This window comes from Prinia subflava, chromosome Z (genome assembly GCF_021018805.1).
Source record: "Prinia subflava isolate CZ2003 ecotype Zambia chromosome Z, Cam_Psub_1.2, whole genome shotgun sequence".
NCBI classification, from domain to species: Eukaryota; Metazoa; Chordata; class Aves; order Passeriformes; family Cisticolidae; genus Prinia; species Prinia subflava.
Window position 1 is genome coordinate 26,464,191 of NC_086283.1, and position 23,553 is coordinate 26,487,743.

Consider the following 23,553-nt stretch of genomic DNA (forward strand, 5'->3'; position numbering starts at 1 on the left):
GCACTGCCCACAGCTGTGGGCTTACCATAAAACAGAAACATGGTCAGAGGTTCCCAGCTGGATATTTAGATGATAACAATTTCCAGATAGGACAGTTTGTTGCCTGAACACAGTTCAGTGACTGTGCATTACTATAAAAGCCAAAACTGTTCTAATGACATGAATCAAATTCTTAAGTGGCTCAGTTAATACTGAAAGAGTTGATTACTTCACAAACAAGAATCCTCCCATTTCTGAGAAAATACAATGGTTAGGGAGCTGCCCAGCCCTGGGAACCCTTGACCCAGCTCTGTAACAAGCCTCTGACTTTAACATGACCTTTGATCTTGGGGGTTCATGTAACAATGTTTCACAGGTTTAGGGTCTCCTTAGCTCAGAGGAAGAGATTCCAGAATGCCACTCCTCTGAAAACTGACTTTTCCCAATACCAGTGTTTGCATGTGATAACAAATCCTGTAATGTCACTGTAACAGTGCTGAGGAGTGGCCTGTGGAGAATGGGTCTACAAGGGTCCTTCAAAAGTCCTGGAGAAGCTACTAGGAGCTGGAAGGTGAGCCCCCCAGGAGTCCCGATGGGAGCAGAGGCAGAACCCAGCCCGGCAGTGGGAGGAAGGACCCGCAGCCCGCGGGTGTGGCTTTACCTGCCAGCGTGTCGCGGGGGCTGAGCCTGTCCGCAGCATCGTAGAACTCCTCCTCGGAGCTGGAGTCACTGAAGCCCGGGGGTGGCCTCAGGACGATGTCGCTGTCCCCTGTGCTGCGCCCTTCCTGGGCTGAAGCACCGTGTCCCTGCGCGCTGCTCGCGGGGGATGTGCTGTAGCACAGGCTGTAGTAGCCCGCGGTGTCCACCTCGGACAGCCTGGCCTCCAGAGTGGACGCCCCCTCGCCCTGCCCCGGGGGGCTGCCCCCGGGCCCCGCCTGCTCTGCCGGCGGCACCTGCAGGAAGCAGAAATAGTCCCCGGCCCCTGCCCCGCCGGGGCTCCCCGCCGCACACACCGGCACGAAGCTCCTCTCGGAGCTGCTCATCTCCTGCACGGTCGGCGTGTAAAAGTGGAACAGCTCTGGCCTGGAGGAGGAGCACGCTTCCAGCTCGTCTTCCTCCAGCGCATCCATGGAGTCGCTGGAGCCGCTCGTCTTGAACCCTCGGCTCTCGGTGTTGGCCGAGTCGGACGCCTCGGATGTGCTGTCGGTGGCGTTGTCACCGCCGTCCCGAGGGTCACCGCTGCCAGCCGGGGGCTCTGCGCTGCTCCCCCCGGGGCTGCTGGGCTCTCCCTGCCCCTCCGCACCGCCACACGCCACAGCGGTGTCCGTGCGACGCTCCGAGGAGGAATTCGGGTCCCAGGAATCCTCAGAGTCGCTGCAGGCTCGGGATTCATACCCTGGGATTTAAACGAACTCGTCAGCCCATCCTGTGGGTGGGAAGGAGACCAGCCAGACCCTCCCCCGCGGGCCCCAGGGGCTCAGCGCTCGCCAGCTCACCAGCCAGCAAGGGAGGGTGCAGCTGGACCCGTGGGGTGGTTTAGCCCAGAGCAGCACCCCGGAGCTGCAGGGCAGCTGCCATTTGACCCTTCGCCCCAAGCCTTGGTCTGCAACTCCCACCAGCCTGCAGCTATCACAGAACCATGGCACCATGAATGTTGGAAAAGCCCTATAAGACCACCAAGTCCAGCCTTAATCATCTGCAGATGCCACCACACAGCCCCGGGTTAGTTGCTCCCACTGGATGCTGTTCCCAGGAGCTGGATCATCCACCCACTTCCTCCCCAAACTTTGTAAAAAAAAGGCTGCTTTTTTAAACCTTCTTCAGCTGAGACACGGTGCAGTTGCTGTTTTTTCTCTCCCCAGGTAAATATGGAAGCGTTTGCATCCACAAAGAGCCTGTAGTAACCAACGATGAGGCAGACGAGATCCTTTGCACTGTTTGATTCCAGCAGCAGAGTAAGCAGCTTTTTGTGGTTTGGTTTATTTTTTGGAGGTGTGGAGGAGAAAAGGGTAAAAAAGATTAGAATAAACAAATATTGTTTGTACCACAGTCTGCAGGAACAGGCTGCACAAGGACAAGGCACCCCCTCTGTCTCATACTTCCCTCAGTCTGATTTGCAGGAGGCACAGACAAAGAAGAGTAATTTATTTTTCTCGCCTTTTGTGCCTTTGGAGTGTCTCACTGATGGAGGAAGAATCACTTTTCCTCAGCAGGAAGAATCACTTCCCTCTAATAATATTTTTGGTTCTTCCTACGAGCTTTCCCTTTCAAGTCTGTTCTAAGCCTTTTATCCTGGTGACACCCTCAGCCTTCAAGAAGAGCTGATGGTGCAGGTGCCTCCCCTGTGCTTCTGTCCCCACAGAGCCGCTCACCTTCAGATCCTGCAGGTAGATCTTGACAGTGCTCACTCGCTCGGACTCCTCGCTGAGCTCCACCCTGCTGATGCTGGGGAACTCGGCCAGGCTGGTGACAATGTTGAGCTTGCTGTTGATGATCTGGCTCACGCCATGCTTGGCGCCCACCAGCAATGCCACGTACGACTCCCTGTCCTGCAGCTGTAGGGGCAGAGGTTAAACCCGTCAATAAAGCCTGGGCAGGACCCCTCAGCCCCCTGACCTCCTGTAGGATCTCAGCACTGACTCTCTTTGCTGCTGGGCTGCCACAGGGGCCTGCTCCCTTCTCTTCACCCCTCACAGGGACCAGCAGCTTCCCATGGCCCCAGGTGGCCCCAGGGATGCACCAGCCACCTGGCAGACCCAGAGGTGTGGTTGGCAGCAGGTGCTCTGCTGTCAGCAGTGTCACCTGGCAGCCCGGGGTGTCCCCATATGGACCCAGTGAGACCTGCAGCTGCAGGGTAAAAACTTGATAAAGATATTTCTGGGGTTGGAAGAAATGTCAATGCTTTCTGGCAGGGTGAGACATTTAATGAAAAACGAATGAACACACATATAGTCTGGCAGAAGTTGTTCAATTTGCATGTAGGTGTAATCTTTAGCATTACTGTGACCCATGGCTGAGGTCTCGCTCTGGTACAGACCCACCAACATTGCTCAGCTCCCTGTGTGACATGGCATGTGTTTCACAGCTCAGCACAGACACAGGTGGAGACTGACAGAAAAATCAACAACCTAAGAAACCTCTTGTAAAAAGAGGGATTTTTTACAGAGATGATTAAATGTTTCCAGTATTTTTTCAAGAGTTTGAAGGCTCCCCAGATTTCTCAATTACTTTATAACACACAAAATACAGACAGGGGGTATCTGAAGAGCAAGAGTCACAGCTTTCAACTAGAAAAAACATGCATAACTATTCTGTAGGCTGGTCTGTGTTGTGGACACTTCAATGGAATTACGCCGAGTTTCTCCAGCAGAAGCCCTTACCAACATCTACCATGATATCCCAGGACAGGGAGAAGCACTATGGCCAGTAGGACTGCAGGCCAAAAGCAATTACATCAACAAACAGCTCGTACCATCATGGTGGCATTGAAGATCTTCCCACTGTACATCTTCAGCTCTCCCAGGATCTGCAGGTAGTTCAGGCGCACCTGGTCTGCTGTGAGCGTGTGCTTCATTTGGCAAGAGAGGAAACACAGTTGAGACACAGGTCCTGCAGGCAGCTGCGGGACAGAGGCATTCTGCCGTGCAGGACTGGGTGTCTGACCAACACATGTGCTCAGTCTGGGCAGGCAACAGAGGTGTCCATGGACCATCCCACACGGCCCACTGAGCATCTGGCAGCCCACAGCAAAGCGCAGCGGGACACGCAGTGCAGGGAGCTCAGGGAGTGAGGGCACAGGGTGTGAGAAGCAGGAGAAAAGCCCCAGGTGACATGCAGGGAGGAGCACACTGCCACCACCACGGGGGGCACTGTCACCCGGGGTTCGCACACTACCTTCTGCCGAGGGTCCAGCAGCACCTGGTTCCGCTTCAGGTGGTAGCTGATGGCTTTCTTGATGTCCTTCCCTCTCATGTTTCGAAGCAGGGTGGGTGAGATGAAGTTTTCGATTCCCCAGTCCCTCCTGGCATAAAGAGGGAAGGGAGCACAGAGCCAAGCTGGCCCCAGCAGCACAGGACAGGGCAGAGGCAGCAGGCAGCCTTGGGGGGCTGTGACACACCCAGTGGCCTCACTGACTCAAATTCACTGCTACTCGCACCTGCCACCAGGTCGGGAGCAGGACTGGACAATGTGCACTTTGATGCAGAATGGCCATTTTCACATGGTTTCACAGGAGGTAATTCACAACCTTTATTAGCAGGACAGTCCCAGTCTCCCCTCACCATCCAGAGGATGGAGATTCTGTCCTTGCATGCACCTTGTTTTGGTGACAAGATTATGACATTTCAGCACGTTCAGTTTCCCAGACCCAAACCATGGGCCATGTATGCTGCTGCAGAGTTTACTCAGCCCAAGCATTAAACACCTGTGAGGTGAGAGCGGTGTAGCTGCCCCTTGTCCCCACTCCCTGCACACAGCTGGGCACATCTGGCTGCACACGAGGCAGCCAATGCCTGGTAATTAAGCTGATCACCACACCAGTGCCTGGTAATTAACAAGAAGCTCATCACCACTGCCTAGAGCAGGGGCTTCTCCAGGGCAGGTGCAGTCCAAGAGCACCAACATGCAGCATGGCACCTGCTCCTTCTGAAAGCATTTTTTGGTCATTTCCCCACAGATCCCAGTACTTCAGAGGATCTATCACTGCCCAAAGTAAGTATTTCTGGCATGCTTCCGGTGGATGAAGAATTGTACTCGCTGTGCAACGCTGATGATTACACCCTCTCTCCAGATACTGCAATCAATACTGGCAGGAACAGCTTGGGTAACCATCACTGTGTGAGAGATCTGCAGTTTCAGGTCCCTGGCTTTGTGACAGGTGAGACCCTCCCTCTGCCTCGGGACACACTCAGGTGTTCACTGTACTGCTCAGGTAGTTCAGTGGGTTAAGGACTGGAAGGCCCACAAGGCCACCCTGCCCTAAAACAGGCAGCATAGCCAAGAGGTTGCAGTCCCCTTTAGACTCCTGTGCAGAGCTAAACGCAGGGCAAACAGTGAGCTGATGCCACTTTTAGGTGTCTCCCGCTTTGGCTGGGCTTAGTTACACCAGAAGACAGAAATCTGTGCACTTACTCGATGTATTTCAAGGACACTTTCTGTGGCTGAGCACACGTGTAGATCCTCTCCTGTATGTGCAGAGCAGCCAGACGTAATGCCACGCTGCACTTCATTTCCACTGCAAACCTTTCCTGGAGCACATCGCTGCAGCTCTGGGGCAAACAGAGCACAGGCACATCAGCAAGAACACAGAGCAAGACTGCCAACATGACACCATGCATCCAGTTAAGGATATCACCAGCCAAGCACACAAGTTGATTTAAGAATTTAAGGCAAATTGAATTGAAATGCTCTGATTTTAAGTGCTCTGCATTTCACGTGCATACACCTGAGCCAGTCTGAGGCATGCTTTGGTTTAAAGCAAAAATGAGAATAGGGTGAGAAGGGATCCTAAGCATGGCATGCCCCAGTGTCACCTGCAGGTACAGATATTCAAAGGCCACTGGGTCTTCCTGCAGGAGGTCCAAGGGGTCCCTGGGGACAAAGCACACTCTGAAGAGGCAGCGGTAGTCATGAGAGTCTCTTTTCTGGACCACCTGCAACAGAGAGGGGGCATCACACCACAAGCCCTCCCTCCACGAGTGCACAATGAGCCTTTGCTCTGCAAACCTACAGTTTAACGCCACTGGCAAAGGGATAGGGCAGATTGTCCCTAACAAACACAAGGAGACTTCACTAGTGTTTGTAATTTTATCTTCGATTCTTCATCTGTTTTTTCTTCTCCCTGCAGTAGCCCAGAGGCCCTTTGACAGCAGCACTTCATTTAATACCCACTGATCCCATACACTTGCTGTGTGATCAGGACAGAGGCTTTGGGGCTGTGTGATAACAGCAGGGGAAGGGGCATGCTGCTCTGCTTTGGAGTACGGTCACAAGACACAGCAGCCCTAAACAGACACCATAATCATCACTGTAGTGTCAATACAAGGTCAAGACTCTGAGTTATACATCAGCATATTTTATTCTGAGTAAATCCTGCCCAGTGGAAATCCTCTGATCCGTGTGCTTAGTGGTCTGACAGCATCAGCCACTGAGGGACTTGAACTCAGTGATCCTTGTGTGGGGCTCCCCATTCAGGATATTCCATGAGCCACTCTGCAGTGGACTGCCAACCAACAAACCCATCAGCACGAAGCAGAGACGCCTGAGCAGGCACTTCCTGACAAACCAGCACTACTGTTAGAGCAGCAGGATCACACGAGCTTGCCCCCTGTTTACAGGACACAAAGTGCTGACTCAGAATTTAATACAAGTGGCCCCTGCCTGGGTGAATGCTCTGACTACTGAGGGAACAGTAAGGTCATGCACAGCTACCTCAAAGCTGTTTTACAGCTCAAGCAGCCCTCTGTGGATGGGCTGATATGACAGGTGGCACAAAGGATGTCACCCATGACTGCTCTCCATGGTCCAGACAACACCAGCCCATGAGCACTGCTCTGTGTGTGTGGGCACTCAGTATGCCCCCAAAGTGCCCCTTCTCCAGGGATGTGGGTGAACACCATGACAGAAGTGGATGGCATCACTGGGGCTGAGCTGAGCTCACCCCTCTGGTGAGTCCTGCAGCCTGGGCTCCCTCCGCCCCTTACTGGCCTCTGTTCCTGGGGGGCAGTGCCCCCCTGCAGGGCTGTGGCGAGCAGGGGGGCTGTGCTCACCTGTGCAATGAGCTCCTCCTCGTGCAGCAGGTGGATCTTGGCCAGGTTGTACTGCTCCTCCAGCACCAGCGCAAAGTGGGCGATGCTGCGGATGGACAGCTTCTCCTGCAGCGTCAGCACGATGTCCTGGCAGGGCACAGGGGTCACACAGAGCTCAGATGTGGCACCAGTACTACTCACACACCACAGGGGGGGCACTGCATGACTCCAGCCTGCAGAACTGTGGAGGCACGGACAGACAAAGAACAACACACCCCAGCAGGCCAGGAGGACAAGGTGGGGAAGCTTGCAGCTTGCAGCTTTGCAAACTCCAAGGTGTCACAGGTATCAAATCCATTTCCTGGAGCTGCCTGTCCTGAGCTGCCTCATACTCAAAGTTTTACAGCTTTCAGCTGCGTGGTGTCGACTTTCTGTCACCCTTGGCCCAAGTGTTTGTTGTGTTTGTTATTCTAGCCTCCTAGAACTCTGCAACACTTTGGATCCCTAGAAGTGTCCAAAGCCAGGCTGGACAGGGCTTGAAAGAAGTGAAAGGTGTCTCTGCCCATGGTAGGAGGTTGGAGCTGGATCATCTTTAAGGTCCCTTCCAACCCAAATCAGTCTGTGAATCTGTGATTTGTGAAGAAACTAAAAGGAACGGGTGAAAAATACTTCTCTCCAATAAACAAGAATTTGAGACCATAATTGTGAAAATCTTACCAAATCTGACTGAAACAGGTGTTTCACTTTGTAATAGAGAATTCTGTCAATATTCTAACTGTTATGGAAGTAACAAGGTTTACTTTTGGCAAAAAGAAAATATCACCTCAGACTTGACTGCACACAAATTGAAACAGAAGCCCTTGGGCTCACTCAAGCCTCTTGAGGCAAGCATAAATGTTTGACTCACCTCAGTTCTAAGCCAGGATGTCTCAAGACACAGAAGAATTTCTGGAAACACCTAACTTGGGAAGCATTTTATTCATTTAGATGCTTCTGGAGGGCACTCATGGGGTCTCAAAAAAACTTGTTCCATGTCAGAGCTGACAAACTCAAGTCAAAGATGAAGAGCCAATCCATCCTTTAGAAATTAAACCCTTGGGGACAGGCATTCAAATATCTCTCCTCTCCTCTCCGAACCTCTCCTCTCCGAACCTCTCCCCCTTTTTGCTTTATTTAACTATTTTCTTTTTCTAGACCCTGCAAGTCAAGAGACTTGCAGACACTTATTTGCCTGAGAGACCAGAATAGTTTTGTGGAGCTTGAATGAGCCAGACAAACTCCTCCTATTTTGAGAAAAGTTTTCACTGCACGATAAATGGAATCTCTTTGTCTTTCCCCTTGACATACTTTCAGCCTGATAACCCCTGAATGTCTGTCCATCATGAATCTCTCCCACAGCATCTGCCCTGGTGCAGGACACCACTTGTCCTCTAAGCAATTTATGACCTCCAACCACTGGTCATGGCCAAATCTTACTAAGTCCAACGCAAACACTGAGCAGCTACAACAATAGCTGGTCAGGAAAACTGGAGGTGTGTAAGGCTCTGTCCAAGCACAGCAGTTATGGGAAGGGCTGAATCAATGGCTCTGCAGGGCAGCACTGTGTTTTCGGGGGAATGATGGCAACCTGTCTGTGATGCCCCCAGCAGAAGTGATCTAGGGAGGATCACTCTTCATTCAGGAGGATTATTCCCTCTAATGCTGCTCTTTCACCTGAGGGGGTTAGTCAGTGCTCAGGTCTCCAGAGGGGAACACCCTTACCAGTGCAGAAATGAGGCTGGAACTCAGAAAACCCATCCTGCCCAGCACCAGCCAGCAATGCCAGCAGCTGGTCAATGCAACCGGGAGGCTGCAAGTGCCCTGCCTGCACCTTTGCTGATGGGTTGGTCTGGGGTGGTGGGAACAGCCTGCCGAGCATCCTTACCTTCACTGTGGTGCTCCTCTCAAACCTGAATGCCTTTGTCTGTCCATTCTCCAGGTACACCTTAAGAACATTGGGCATGAACAGGAGGGAGCTCCCCTGTAGAACAAAAGCAGCAGCTGGACCCTCGGGCATCCAGCCTGTGGGCACCAGCTGCTCTGCCTGGCACTGCAACTCCTGGCATCCTTCTCTACCTTGGCAGGCCTCTTTCACGGCACCAAGCTTTAATCCTGATTATGGTTCTGGCACAGAATGACAGAAGGAGAGCACAACAAATGCCTTTACCGTAACACTCCGGGCAGTGCAGCAGCTGCACGTGGCCTGGGAGCACCGCTCCGTTCCCAGTGGCACAGCAGGATCCGGCAGGCACTGAAAGCAGAAAGCCATCCTCCCTGCTCATCACCAAAACCCAGCAGTGCCTCCAGAAAAGGCATCCTCCCATCACCCATCACCAAGCAGCATGGATCCCCACACTGTCACCATCCCCCAGCAGCAGCCACAGCTCCACCCTCCATGCTGCCAGCGCCACGGGGAGCCTGTCAGACACACAGTGCTGCTTTCACTGAGCCTTGCCCGGACATTTATAACCCTGGCACTTCCTGAGCAGGAGATGATGCCACCAGAGTGTCCCGAGATAGGTCTCAAACACGTGGGACAATATGAGGACACCCTCAGTGAGAACATCTCTGCTGGCTGCTTCAAGAAGGGTCTGGGGACTTGGCCTCTGTCCTCCTGGGGCAGCCTGATCACCTTTCAGCCCTCCAGCTCACCCCTTCAGGAGAGAATGCCTACTGCTTTCTTCCCAGTTTCACCATTGCTCCTCTGATTGCTCAGTGCTGAGCAGGTTTACCCCTCCACTCTTGGAGTTCCTATTCAGCACATCCTGTTCATGTTCTTGGACCAGCACACTACTCCCATCACCTGAAGTGTTCATCTGCTTGTCAAGAGAGTCTCAGGGCTAAGAATGGTGTTTCTAAGATGATTTCTCCTGTGTTTCATTTACTGTGCCTCACGTTACAAACCTCACAGCCTCGGTACCTCTAGACAGAGAGCCCACACACCCTGTAAGTGCTGCCAGGGAAAACATAAAACCCTTCTTAGTCCCATCCTTGTTCTTCTCATACCCATTTTGTGGAGTTCAAGCTGCCTACAGTCACCACTGAGAAAAAAACAAGAGAACACCGCTGCTCTTTTTTCTAGCCCAACTTCTGGGCTCTTTACTAGCCCAAACACATCACGTCTTTGACAGTGTTGGCTCCTCCACCAGCTCCAGGACAGAGACGCTGTTCTACACCAGCTGACCCTCTCCCCTGGTAGCTGCCCATGGTCACAGTTATCTTGTGAGGGGCGCCTTGCACTGCCAGCACACAGCAAAACTTAACATCTGCACAAATTACCACCACTCTCCTGGTCAGATCCAATTATCCAGCTGGAACACCCAGAGAGGCTTCTCTCTTTCTGTGAAGGGAGTCAGGAGCTACTATGAATGAACTGTGAAAGCTTCAACAGCCATACCCATCCTGTCCTGTCTGGGGTAGGGCTGATTCACCCCAGCTTACAGCTGCGAGTCACATACTGCCTGGCCTGTGCTGGCCCCAGGGTCCCCAGGGTCCTGTCCCTTGCATATTGCTCAGTGATATAGGAACACATCATCAGTCTGCAGAAAGAGGAGGCAGGAAAGCAGCAAGGCTTATTAACAATTGATGTTCCCAACCTGGAGTGTCGGGTTTCAGCTGCAGAACGCAGCCGCTGGGATCCTTCCGTCGCCACAAGGATCACTTAGCCGTGCTCCATTAGGATGACAAGAGCAGTATATTTACTGAAACTGGAGGCTGTACAGATTTCAGGGCCATAATACCCATTTTGGCTGCCTTAGTACGTCAGTCAATGGAAAGGAGAGCAGCCCTAAAGCACTCAGGGCTGCTGTGGTGCATAGTGCTTTTCCAGAAAGAAATCATAAATATGCAACAAATTTATTTACTCTTCCTTTGTGCGAATACTTCACTGCTCAAAGCAGGTTACATATCCAGATGGTGAAAAGAGAATCTAACACCAGTGGGACCCCAGCACCTGAATTAATTTCTGCTACCTTTATGCTGTCATTAAATGAATGGCAATCTAAACACTGATTTTGTCCCTCCTCAGTGCTTGCAGAGGTATGATTAGCTCAGCACAATGCTGACAGAGCTTTAGGGAGGCACAGAGTGCAGCGTTCCCTCCACAAGTGCCCTCTTTAGACTTTCAAAAGAGGTCCTTTTCCAGATTCATTGTGACCCTGCCATCAGTCACAGGGGCACAGTTCTGAGACCTCATGGGCTGTGACACCAGTGCCCAGCCTCCAGCTCCTGGAACCTCCAGGCAGACACTTGAGGCAACCCCCAGCTGTAAGAAAAACAGAGTCGGGTGATTTTGGTCTGCTTGTTTCCCATGACCAGTCCTGCCCAAAGCTCTTGGGCATCTCTGCCTGGGGTCACTTCCCAGGCACATCCTCCCCTTCCCATTCCCTGCCTGGTGATCTGAGTGCCACATCTCCCAACAGCAGGAGGGATCTGCTGCCTGGATCCTGTCCCAGGGAGGCTCCACCGCCCCCCTGCCCAGGCAGGATCCTGGACAGCCACATCACCACACCTGAGGGATGTGAACACAGCCCTGGGGGGCCAGGGACCAGCCCTGCAGCAGTGCTGGCACGCCTGGCAACAGCACGGCAGGAAGGGAAGGATCCCAGTGTCCACAGAGACACTGGCAAACGTCTGCAGGGACAGCTGACTCCACCTGCCCCATCCCCCACCCTGCAGGGAGGAGGAGGAGAGGGGTCCCCACTTGTGACTGTTCTATGGGAAGGCACTTCTGGCTGCACCTCTGCCCATGTGCAGGGCAAAGAGAGAAAACACCTGCCCTGGGAGGGCTCTGAGCTGTATCAGGAGAGTTCTACCAGCCACAGGGAACAAGAGACAGGCAGCAAGGGAAAAGGAAAAGAGTCCCGTGGGTGGTTTGTCATTGCTGCAAAGCAGAAAGACTTGGTCAGACCTGGACAACTGAACAGCACTAATGAGCAGGGGGCCAGACAGGGGCATTTTGACCACAGAGTTTTTTCATTCTGAAAGACAAAAGGAAAGGTGGACAGAACTAATGACTCCCAGTTGACTCCAGTTCACCCCAGCTTAGAAAGTTATACAGGAAGAAAAGGATACGTTCACAAGCTGTTCGCTTTTGGGAGGATACCAGTGTTCTCACCTCTGCTACAGGGAGACCAACACAGGCAGAGCCCTGTGCACCCAGCTCAGCTGCCAGCAGCACCAGGAATCCGGTGATGGGTTTGCAGCACCCTCCTACAAGCTATGACCCAGCTCACCTTACAGAGGTCAGGTAGAGAGGTAGCTGTGGATGCTCTGTGGAAACTCTCTGCAGGGATGTGAGAACAAGCTGCCACCCTGCCAGCTTGAGAACACTGTCACACCCAACAGCAAAGCAAAGTGACCACTGACAAATCCTCTGAACAGTGACCTGTTCCCAGGAGGGGACAGCCCTGTTACTCCAGAAGCACATAAACCTGGCACACACACATCAGTGTTCACCTCTCGTCTCTGGGTCAGGATTTATCATGACCACACTTCAGTGTGGGTTCACCATGGATGGGTTAGCACTCCAAGAGATGACAGCTGCCTCCCGCAGTGGTGAAGGAAGGGTTTAAGGTCTGACGGGGGAACGGGACAGAAGCGGTGCATGTGGGTATTTTCCATTAGTCCAAGCAAGCACGTCAAAGACAAAACCCTGCAGAGATGCCGGTGCCTCCTCCCTGCCCCGATCACCTCCGGCACCAGCAGGGGCAGGCTGCGTAGACCATGTCCAGGGCAGACCGGCACCGTGAGCTCAGCCACACCGCCCCAGCCTGACACGCTCCCACGGAGAGCCCCGCATCCCCTGCGTCCCTCCCGCGGCCGGGCTCCCCTGACCTGGGAGTGCCCGTTCAGCAGCACCTCCTCCGCAAACCGCACTTTGACGGGGTTGGTTTTCAGCCTCGCCCTCTTCTCTGCGGTGAGGAACGATGACTTGGGGCCACCCTGAAACGACAGCGGGGTTTGGTCGGGGCAGCAGCCGCCGGCTGGGCAGAGCCCCAGCGAGGGAAGGGGCACAGCTCACCGCCCGTGCCGGGGCTGCTCCCACTGCGCTGCCTCGCGCCCACATGGAGAGGTGTTTTGGGGAGCCTCTCCGCTCCCAGCCTTGCCACGGGCCCTTTGGACCTGCCTGGGCAGCTGCTGAGCCCAACCCCGGCTGCCCAGAGCGGACACGTGTGTGCCATACACTCCCCGAGTCACTGCACAGGAACCAGCTGCCGTGCTCCGGTGTCTCCCCACATCATGCAACGCAGCTGGGACCCCGCCGAGCAGCTGGGGGTCTGCCAACAGCTGGCTTGCAGTGGGGCTGTACCTAACCCAACATACCTAGAGAGCCTGGCAGGGACGGACAGAACCCTGCCCGCCCACGTGGGCAGCACTTCCCCGCTCTGCTGGGCTTCCCAGAGTACTGCAAACCGTTCTGAAAACTGCCCACGGTCACAAAGGCAACTAGACTACATTGCAGTGTTCCACACAACCTTGCTCTCACCATGGCAGGGTCCTATCAGGCTCACAAGACACCGTGTGTGTTCAGGAACCCTGCAGAAATGCCACCAAGTCCCTGTGCACAAATATCCTGCAAAGTATGATGATCCCCAAGAACAGTAGCAGAATCCCTCAGTTTCCTCATATGTAGCTTCCAGGCAGAGCCAGTCCTTCACCTGTCACAAGTGCCCGTGCCTCTTGGCCTGCCACAGCCCCATCCTGCCCTGAGGACACATGGGAGGGGCAGAGAAAGGGATTTAGGAGGAGCCCCCAAGCCCATCCAGACCTTCCAGAGCCCACCAGGGTACATGGAGCAGAGTCTCTCCCTGCAGCCCATACCACAAGCCAGCCTGGCCCCGCACCAGGGGCTTCGAGGAGTCACTGCCCAACCATCCCAAGCCCTCTCCAATGGTGTGTGTGACCGAAGAGGATGCTCAGGGCACCCTCACGGCTTTGGGCAGCCCCTGACAGCCCACACGCCAGTCCAACCACCCCTTGCCCGTGCCAAAGAGTGCCGTGAGAGCTGAGGAAGGGTCACTTACGGATGTGCAGCGCAGGACGGTCAGGAGCAGCTCATCACCGGCCTCCCTGCAACACGGACACGTGGTCAGCCAGGGCCAGCACCCCCAGCCCCTCTCCCCGGCCAGGCACGGGGACACTGCACACCTGATGATGCTGGCTGCCCGTTCCACAGACACGCTGTGCACTGTGGTGGAGTTGATGGTGAGGAGCTGGTCACCTGGCTGCAGCTTCCCCTCGGCCGTGCTCCCTGCGGGCAACCAGTGCAGCGTGAGTCATGGCCAGCCCCTCCCACCCGGGGATCACAGCAGGATTTAGACTGAAAAAGCCCTCCAAGATCATGAAGTCCATCCATTAGTCCAGCACTGCCAGGTCCACCACTAACTAATATCCTCAATATCTCATTATCTCAAATATAACTAATATCCTAGCCATATCTGCGCTAGGGATGTCCAGAGACAGCGTGAGCTCCTCCTCCCTCTCAGCACCTGCTTCCCTCAACAACCTCATCTGGACGGCAAAATAGAAGGGGTTGAAGGACAGGGGGTGCTGACACCACCTGGTGTGTCCCTGCCTGTGTCCTTGCCCTCCACCCAAGCTTCCCTCTGCCCCATGGAAAACCCTCCAGTACATGCCTGTCCCCTTGTCACAGCCCACCACACAATCCACTGGGAACCAAACATGGGCCATGTAGCTGTGGGCTCCCATCAGCAAAGGACAGGGTCAGAAGGACAGGTTTCTTTGTGCCTCAGCTTTAGTAAAATTTGATTGATTCTTTCTGATTAGGAGAAAAGAGAAGCACAGCAGGAAAACCCCCCACTTCTTACACCCCACAACTCTCAGATAATTTCACCATATTTCACATGGGAAGGAGCATAAAGAGAAGTGGAAGGTGACAGAGGATACATGCCCAGCCAGCCCGCAAACAGAGGGCTGTCACACTCACACCAACAGGTGAAAACCACGTGCTTTTGTGCATCCATTAAAAAAAGTGAAATATAAATAAGAAACAGAATCACAGTTTTTGAGTTACACCCCTCCCTTCTATAGCTGGAGGAGCTGATCTGCATGATTTCAGCCTGCACCCAGCAGCAAACCTTTTTGTGTTACAGGGCTGAAAGCCCAGGGTCTGTTCAGCAACAGATCACCACAGCCACAGTGGAATAAGATGAAATTCTCTAAGATAAGATTAAATTCTTCCTCTGCAGTTCAGATAAAACACCAGGAAGAGCTTCACTTTGAGCAGGTCTCTGCATCATGAAGACCAGCAGTGAGCGAGCACAGGTGAAGGACCCGTGGGGATACTGACCCTGGCTCCACACTGTGGGACCTGGGAGACATCCTAGCACACTGTGTGCCATGGTCAGGGCTCACACACCAAACAGCTACCTCAGAAACCACAAACCCCTGCCAGGAGTTTATCCTTGATACCTGGTGTTCATCCCAGGTAGAAGTTTATCCCTGCTACCATGCTGGACTCTCAGACCCATCCCTCCAGGGAGGACACACCTGGAGTGACGGATGCAATGGTCAGGGGAAGGCCTGGGCAGATCTCGAAGCCATAGTGCTGCAGGACGAGGTCCTTGTACACGGTGACGGTCACTTTGACCTGGCTGGGCGGCTGGGTTGCACTGTCCCCGGCACCGTCCATCACAGGCACACTGCCCCTGTGAGACCAGAAGAGACCATTAAACATGATATAACCAGAGACAGTTTGTCCAAAGGGCCGGGATCCACAGTTCCCTGCTCTCATAGAGCTGCAGTGCTGCCCCAAGACTGGCCCTTCCTGGGTCCCCAGCTCTGCAGCCAGCAGTGACTCCCTGGGCTCTGCAGGAGGTTGAGGACATAAGGCTGGTTGTGACCACAACTTCCCAGTCATCCCAGTCCAGTAGTCACACAGATGGAGATGCCCAGGTGTGCCCCACCACAAGCCATGACCTCCATCCACAGGGACCAGCAGCACCTTTACCCAGCGAGGCAGCGCAAGAACACTGCTGGGATCCTCTCCAGTTTACGCATGTCCACTGTATATCCTCTGTATGTCCATTCCACCCTAATGTTGACTCTCAGACCTCAGGGAAGGAAAGCAGCCATGGATCAGGATCCCTGGTAAATGCAACCTAGTCTTGCCCAAAAATGTGGGCCCACCTTCAAGAAGAGCAAGAAAACATGGAGCAATGCTGCATTTCTTCCTCACAAAACACAGCACAGCAAGGCAATATCTGTCCCTGGAAGCCAAGGGGGCTGCTTAAAAATGCGGTTGCTTTTCTTTTTCTGTATGCATATGTCCCAGGAACACTGGAAACAATGAGTAAGATCTGCAGGCTGTGCCAGCCCCTGCTCACTGGGAACAGCCTCGTGCTGTCTCTGATCAAAGGTGACCGTAGCTGTTCCTTCCACAAAAACCACACTTACCTGGGTGCGCTGTCCCGAGAACGATGAAGCCATTTTGCTACCATTTGCTCTATTCTACATGTTTTTCGTGTATGGATTAAGCTAGTCTCCAAATCTCCCATTTACCTGGAAGTGACAAAAATCACAGGAAAACAGAATGACAGTGATAGAGGAATCCTTCTGGACAGCTTTCAGAGTTACCAACACTAATTCACGACCCATTTGTAGTACAAAGAGATCTGCTGGCACCTTGTGAAGAGCAGAGCTCTAACAGAGGGTGACTGCCTGTTGTGACACTCATGGAACCCTCCCGCCCACCCAGCCTCCCCTGCTCGGTGCTTTTGGTCATCCATGTCATGGTCTTACTGCATTACCCTTCCATAGCAGACAGTGAAAATGCATTCCTTTCCCATGGATTTCATGGATCCATGGGCTTCTCTTGGAGGTGCAAATGCTGGGTCAGCTTCCCACCCCCAAACTGAGCCTGCCAGACCATGAGTGTTCAGTGAAACGCGGTAACTGATGCAAACATCAGTGGTAATTGCACACCCTAACAGTGTGCCTTGCAAGGCACAGGAAACCTGCAGCCATGCACCACTGTCAATACTCCGAGCTCTAACCCTGGGAAGAAATGTGGGCTGTGACAGAACCAAACACAAAATGAAACAAATGATGCCTATATCTGCCAGAAGTCGTGAAGAATATTAGCACTTTGTATTTCAAACCCAAAACTGTTATATCCACCTTTCACAGTGTGCCTTCTGACCAGCCTAGGAGTTCCGTACGTCCTGACCTCCTCCCTCGTGTCTTCTGCTGGGACTGGAAGTTCTGTGCCTCAGGGATATGCTCTGGCCTAGGGATAGGGTCATACTGGCACAGCGGGCTGCTGGTCCATGGCAGAAATGGTGCTGTAACAGAAATACCAGTAAGTTAACCTATGAACAGCAGAGATGGCTGGAAACTCATAGAAATGAGGCACGAAAAATTTTGTTTCAATAAAACCCAGACTTGTTCCACTCAGCAACTTCCCAGGCCCTAATATTCCCCCAGCTCACATTTTCTAACTAAGAAGAGAGGGCAGGACTCACATTTGCTAGTGAGCTCCTCACAGGGACCCACCCCAACCTGTTACACTCCCTGCCTATTCAGCCACGGGCAGAAAATGGAGGAAATTCAGCCCTCTAGCAATTCTGGCACTGGGCACTCTCTGGACAATTTCTTCCTAATACAGCACAATTCAGCTTGCTCCTTCAGCCACAGTGCTCCTACATCTGCTCTTGAGAAGCACCTCTGAACCACAAATGGGGACCTTGTGATCCAGCTGTGCTTCCAGAAATTAGAACTGATAGGATGGGAAATCTGACCTCTTCTCAGAGGGTGACCAGGAATTGACCACAGAAGGAGCAGAAGCCCAGCAGTTCTGCAGCCTGGAACCCAGATGCGGGATCTCTCAAAGGCAGCCTGAGCAGGTTCCTGCTGGCGTGTCCCCTCTCAGCCCCGTGTGCCACCATCTGTAACACTCGTGTGGCAGCAGCTGCAGCCGTCCTCTGCCTTTGGCTTCACCTTTCTGCTTGGCAGCACAGAGTGCTCTGGCTTTCCCACTCCCCTCCAAACATCCCAACATTCCCTCTGAGCCACAGAGACTGTGCTGCCTGCAGGGACTCCATGTCGGGGTGCCTGGGAGCTGCTGATGCCCCATGATCAGGCATTCCCAGGTGCTTCCTCACCACCTCCATCTGCAGCTCTACCCCTCACCCCTTCCCTTTCATTGCTCTGCAGAAAGAACAGGCTTTTCTACCTGGGCTGTGCAAAACAGAATTTCCAGAAAAAGTCTCTTAACCTCTAGAACAAGGAGGAAAAGTCTGAAGAACAAACACAAAAATTTAAAACCCCCAGATGGAACACTACGGAAAAAAAATATGTTGTCCTTTCAGGCAACTGGAGTGTTTGGGCCAAACAACAGGTGTCCTAGAGGAGGCAGGTATTTCCCTGAAGCAATGCACAGCACCAGGAGCAGCCTCTTTCCCCATGGCATCCTCGGGACACACTGTGCATGCAGCCTCACCCGGGATCACTCACCTGGCACACACAGCTGTCACTTCTCCCCACCCTGGGATGTCCCACAGCTCCCACCTGCCCTTCTGTTGCTATTTCTGAGCCAAGCCCCTGAGCACATCACTAAGCAGCTTGAGCTGGGATCCTGATACACAGAGATCCTTCTGCTGGGTCAGAGGGAGCTGTGACTCAGTGGGGATTTTTGTGACCACCTGACCCTTCTGGACAGCCCCGGGTGCGTATCTGGAAGGAAAGCTGGGTGGGTGGCTCTGGGTGTTCAGGAGCAGAGCAGACCTGAAGGTCAGGGCTCACACCAGAGCATGCAGCCACGTGGCAGTGGTATCAAGACATGCACAGCACAGACCTGACCAGCAAGGAAAAAACCAAACCCACTTTCAAGGAATGTACTTCAATATTTCATGGCATGTATTAATTCATCAAACTGAAGTTTTTTTGATGGGCAAAGGTTTTTCTGGAACTTTTGATATTACATGTTTGTTTTAAAGTATTAGCTCCCAGCAGAGTGTGGCAGCAGGAGCAGCAGCGGGGACCAGCAGCTCTCCTGCATCCGCTGACAGAGAAATGCCTGCTCATATGTTGCCAGAAGCTGCTGTAAAACTCTGGATGCTGTCCACTCTTAACTTCACTCACAGGGCTCTTGGAAGCATCTTTGCAAGTACTTCTTGTAATGGATGCCCATCAGCAATGAGCTGCGTGGGCTCTGGCTGAGGGAGGAGCAGATCAAGAGCATCTCTGGGGGAAGGACTTTCATGGGTGCTGGTGGGTGAGAACTGGCTCTGCCCAGGCCATGGGTGCTGGGACACAGAAACCCCCCTGTGCTGGCCTGACCCCCAGCGTGGGCAGCAGGGCAGGGGAGATTCTGCCCCTCTGCCCCCTCAGCTGAGACCCCACTGCAGAGCTGCCAGGAAGGAGCTGCAGCTGCTGGAGCAAGGCTGGAGGAGGACCACAAAAATAACCACAAGTCTGGAACACCTCTGCTACCAGGCAAGCTGACAGAGCTGGAGTTATTCAGCCTGGAGAAGAGAGGGCTTTGGGGAGACCTTAGAGCCCCTTCCAATGCCTAAAGGGAGTTTACAAGAAAGATGGGGACAGATTTTTAGCAGGGCCTGTAATGATAGGACAAGAGATGATGGGTTGAGAGTAAAAGAGGCAGACTGAGACTACATATAAGTAAAAAAACCCCATACACAATGAGAGTGGGGAGGCCCTGGCACAGGGTTGCCCAGAGAAACTGTGGCCGCCCCAGCCCTGGGAGTGTCCAAGGCCAGGTTGGATGGGGCTTGGAGCAGACTGGGATAGTGGGAGGTGTCCCTGCCCACAGCAGGGGACTGGAGTAGATGGCCTTTAAAGATCCCTACCATCCCAAACCATGCTGTGGTTCCGTGATTGCACCTCTTTTTTCTCTGGTGACACATCCCCACACTGTGCTTCAAGATAAGGCAGAGCTGGTCCCTGCCCAGGCCACCCCAGCTCACCAGGTAGGATCTACTCCTGCCCAGAAGATCACCACATCCCCATTCTCCCAGGCAGGAAGAGGAAAACTGAGCTCGTTCTTGACAAATGTGGCTCTGAGCTGCACCAGAAGACTCTTCTGGCACGACTGAGCGTCTCTGCAGCAAAGCTTTTGAAGGTCAGCCAGTTCTGGTGAGACATGAGGACAGAACAGTAACTCACCTATTTTTCCACAGAGCTTCTAAAGATGTTCTTGGAGATACAGCCAGGGAGAGAGCTGAGCCCAAGGACCAGGTTTAAAGCTCCTGTGGCACTCTGCGCTCCCACCACATTGGCTGTGCATGCACAAGGAACAAAATTCTCATAAAAAGAAAATTTAAAAAAGAAAACAGAAAAAATCTCCAACAGTGTGGCCACCCTGTCTCATAAGCCTGTGATATCTGCCTGGTTTTTGAGGAGATGAGCTGCACTCGTGGGGACTTGCCTGGACTGAAGGCCAGCCCAAACTGCCAGACACACATTGCTGCTGCATGAGGGTCACAGGCACAGCTGGGGACGCTGCCGCCCAAGGAGGGTCCAGAACAGAGTCCTCCCCCGGCCACGAGTATCTGTGTGTGTGTCACAGGAGTCCCCTTGCCCATCACAGCAGCACACAGGAAACATTCCCACAGCACTGTGTGACACTGTGTGACACTGCCAGACGTCATTAATGGGATTGAGGTCCATGCAGACCAGTTTATCCCCCCACCCTCAGGTCAGCTGCCATCTGGTCACTGCCAGGGCCAGAGGTAGAACTACCTCTGCACCACAGGGTGGCCAAGCTGGTCCTCTGGCCTCCCCTGGTTCACAAAGAGAACCTATGCTGTGCCAGAATGTTCAGTACTTCTACGTAACACCAGGCAAAGTATACCCTTTAGCACCACAGCCCCCAGAAAAAAATAATTTTAAAAAAGCACTCTTCCTTTTTAATACTATTTGAGACACGGGTTTTTGCCTATAAACATGCTACCAGGAAAGAAAAACAAAAACAAAACCAACCCAAAACCAAAAAAGCCACCAAACAAGCAAACAAACCCCCACAATTAAAAACCAAACAAAACCCCCAAACTCCCACAAACAAACAAACAAACCCACCAAAACAAAAACAAAACCACAACCAAAGAAAAAAAACAAACACTCCCCCCACCACCAAAACAACAACAACAAAAAACCCAACCCATGCTTCATCCAGATGCTGTAAATCAAGAACCATCAGCAGGAGAATTTGGCCCTTGTCAGCTCAGGGAAGACAGGAGAGATTCTGCACCTTAATGTCCCCATTCTCCCCTCTCAGCTGACAGTGGTGACGTTTTACACAGACACACTCTGGCTCCCAAGGAGCAGAATTAGTTTCAAAATATGAGTTTCTGGGCATGCAAAGACTTCAGGCACCAAACAAAAATGGCTTCAGCAAAGGCCGCACACCCTCAACTGGCTGGGGCATGAGGGGAGAAGCAAGAATACTTTTGTGCATGGTGCATTACACACAAACTGAAGGAAATGATAAACAGAATGTTCAAGGTGGAAAGGAGGAAAATCAATACTTCCCTCTTGAATAGCTTTCACTCCTAAAAATAGACTGTTGTGGAAGTGTGTGAAGACTTTCCTCCCTGAATCTCCATCTCCCTGGACAAGAGCTGCAGGCACAGAAGGAATGTTTCCTTCTACTTCCCTGACTTACAGCTCCTTTTCACGGTGAAGAAAAGAGCTGCCTCCCAACACATGGGTGGATCCACCTCCCCATCTCCTGCACACAAAACAGCAGAGTCAAGCAGCTCAGCCTCTGAGAAGCACTGTCATGTCACTGGCAAATAGCACAACAGAGGGAAAAAATATCAACCAAAGAACCCCACACCACCCCAAAAAATAAAGGTTCTGTGCAGAACTCCACATATTGTCACTGATCTCTGTGTCTTGCTGCAGATCTAGAACCAACCAAAGTGCTCATGGAGTTCACCACTCTGGAGTATTCCCATGGCCTTCCTGGGACTCTCCCCAGAGGAAAAAACTCAAGTTCAGGGCAGGCACCTCAGCAGGTTCCTCTGAATCTGTCAGTTGAGGTGATCTTGACATGTGCTGGGAAGCAACTTTCGCACAGCCTTTTGGCAAATGTCAATAAAAGAAGAACAAGACAAAAGAGAAAATACTTGCATTTTGGAAATATTGATTCAGGAATGTCATGCCACATACAGAGCCATATCAGAAGAGCCCATAGCTTCTCTTCAGGTCTAGAAAGACAGGCTTTCCACAAAAAGAGAGAGTCCAGAGCACTGAACAGCACTAAGCAACTGTTTGACAGTAGATTGCTCAGCAAGAATTCAGAGGGTAATTCACTAAACCTTAGGGGAGCGAAACCAGGATAAATTACACAGCAACACACATGGAAACCTGTGCCATTTGAGTGCTCCTGATGGCTGAACTGGGGAGGCAGAGAGGTCATGGGCTGGGCAGAGGGTTTCCATGTCCTCGCTCTCACTCAGGCATGCCCTTGCCTCGGCCTTCCCACCCAGACTGGCCCCAGAGGTTTCTCATCTGTCTGGCCAGGTCAATTCCCAGATGGGGGAAATGAGGCACATGCCTTTCTAGCCAATGTCAGCTGGAATTGAAGCAGGGAAAATTAAATGCTGCCTACAGACTTCCAGAACTCTTTTCCAGCTTGGATTTTTCTCAGATTGTACCACAGCTCTCCCAACATCTGTCTCTCTGCCTTGCTGCAGAGAACGCCACATAGGAGCAAGAACAGAATCACAGAAAGAGATAAGTGAAGGAAATGGTTCACTGAGAGCTTCCTATCCTACATGATTGTAATTTCCACCTCTAAATCTGCAAAATCTCCTGGGCCAGCAAGTCTGCTCCTCTGGAATGAGAACTCCATGTCTAATGGAGATCTAATGTTTCCCACTTTAAAGCCCCTTTAGACCACTCAGACTTAACTCACACATCCCACTGGCAGGTTAAGTCTCACCCAAACCTGTCTGGAAGGAGAAACTTCAGGAAGCTTCCCAGGAACGGAGCAAACGCATCTGCAACAAGGAGCCACAAGAAGCTGTGAGACTGTCAGTAAAAACTGACGATGCTTGGGAGCTGCAGATCAGCAAACACACTCAGAAAAACTTACCTGGGCAAGAGCCAGCAGGTGAGTTTCCAGTGCTCGGAAAGCCATGTGAGTGCACACAAATGGAGCAAACCTGAACGCTTTGGGCAGTGGTACAAACCTCTAACACCTGCCAGAGAGCACGCACTGCCTGACTGCTGTCCCCCGGAGCCCCGTGCCCCAGCTGTCCCACGGGACCTTCAGGGGCTGAGATGCTCACACAGATGCCCCTGACATCCTCATGTTAAAGTCATTCTGCCTCCTGTTCCCCCCAGCTCAGGCAAAACTTCTCTCACAATATTTTCCCCATTCTGGTTAAGAAGCCAAAATCACTGGCTGTGAATTCAACAGCTGAGAACTGTGGGGAGGATTTTTGTTCGCTTATTTTGTTGTTTGGGAGAGCGGGGCGCACATGTATGGCTTCCTCGCACCGACAAGGAAACTAGCCCACGGCGTTTGGGACAAGACCGGACGGAAAGCGCTAAATCATCCCCCCAACGCGCAGAGAGGGAGACGGAGCCCGCGCCCCGAACGGGAGATACCCGGTGGCAGCGGGACGGCGGCGGCGCCGGCACCTCCCGCGGCCGGGACCGGCGGCGCGCACCCTCCCGGCTGCCAGCCCCGGCGGCCCCCGCCCCGCCCGGAGACAGCCCGCGCCCATCCCGAGCGATCCCCGTTACCTGCGGCCGGGAGTGCAGCGCTGCCGCGCCGGCTGGGCACAGGCGGCATGTC

The 23,553-nt window shown here is 52.9% G+C and overlaps 1 protein-coding gene across 10 annotated transcripts in view; it reads right to left on the bottom strand.

The window, feature by feature from the left end:
* The window catches only part of FRMPD1 (FERM and PDZ domain containing 1), a 28,180-nt gene extending 4,627 nt beyond the window's left edge, over positions 1–23,553 (bottom strand). The window contains exons 1-19 of one of the 10 annotated variants that reach the window (XM_063421681.1): positions 22,846–23,495; positions 22,699–22,750; positions 19,911–20,023; positions 16,905–17,068; positions 16,182–16,286; positions 15,276–15,433; positions 13,914–14,016; positions 13,790–13,835; positions 12,600–12,707; positions 8,932–9,015; positions 8,650–8,745; positions 6,747–6,872; positions 5,511–5,630; positions 5,110–5,246; positions 3,874–4,000; positions 3,452–3,547; positions 2,352–2,534; positions 1,795–1,942; positions 641–1,375 (exon numbers count right to left, since the gene is read on the bottom strand). In XM_063421681.1, coding sequence (XP_063277751.1) covers positions 641–1,375; positions 1,795–1,942; positions 2,352–2,534; positions 3,452–3,547; positions 3,874–4,000; positions 5,110–5,246; positions 5,511–5,630; positions 6,747–6,872; positions 8,650–8,745; positions 8,932–9,015; positions 12,600–12,707; positions 13,790–13,835; positions 13,914–14,016; positions 15,276–15,433; positions 16,182–16,282 — 2,368 coding nt within the window. In that variant the 5' untranslated portion in view covers positions 16,283–16,286; positions 16,905–17,068; positions 19,911–20,023; positions 22,699–22,750; positions 22,846–23,495. The other 9 variants (XM_063421680.1, XM_063421677.1, XM_063421682.1 and 6 more) reach the window with 9 other exon arrangements.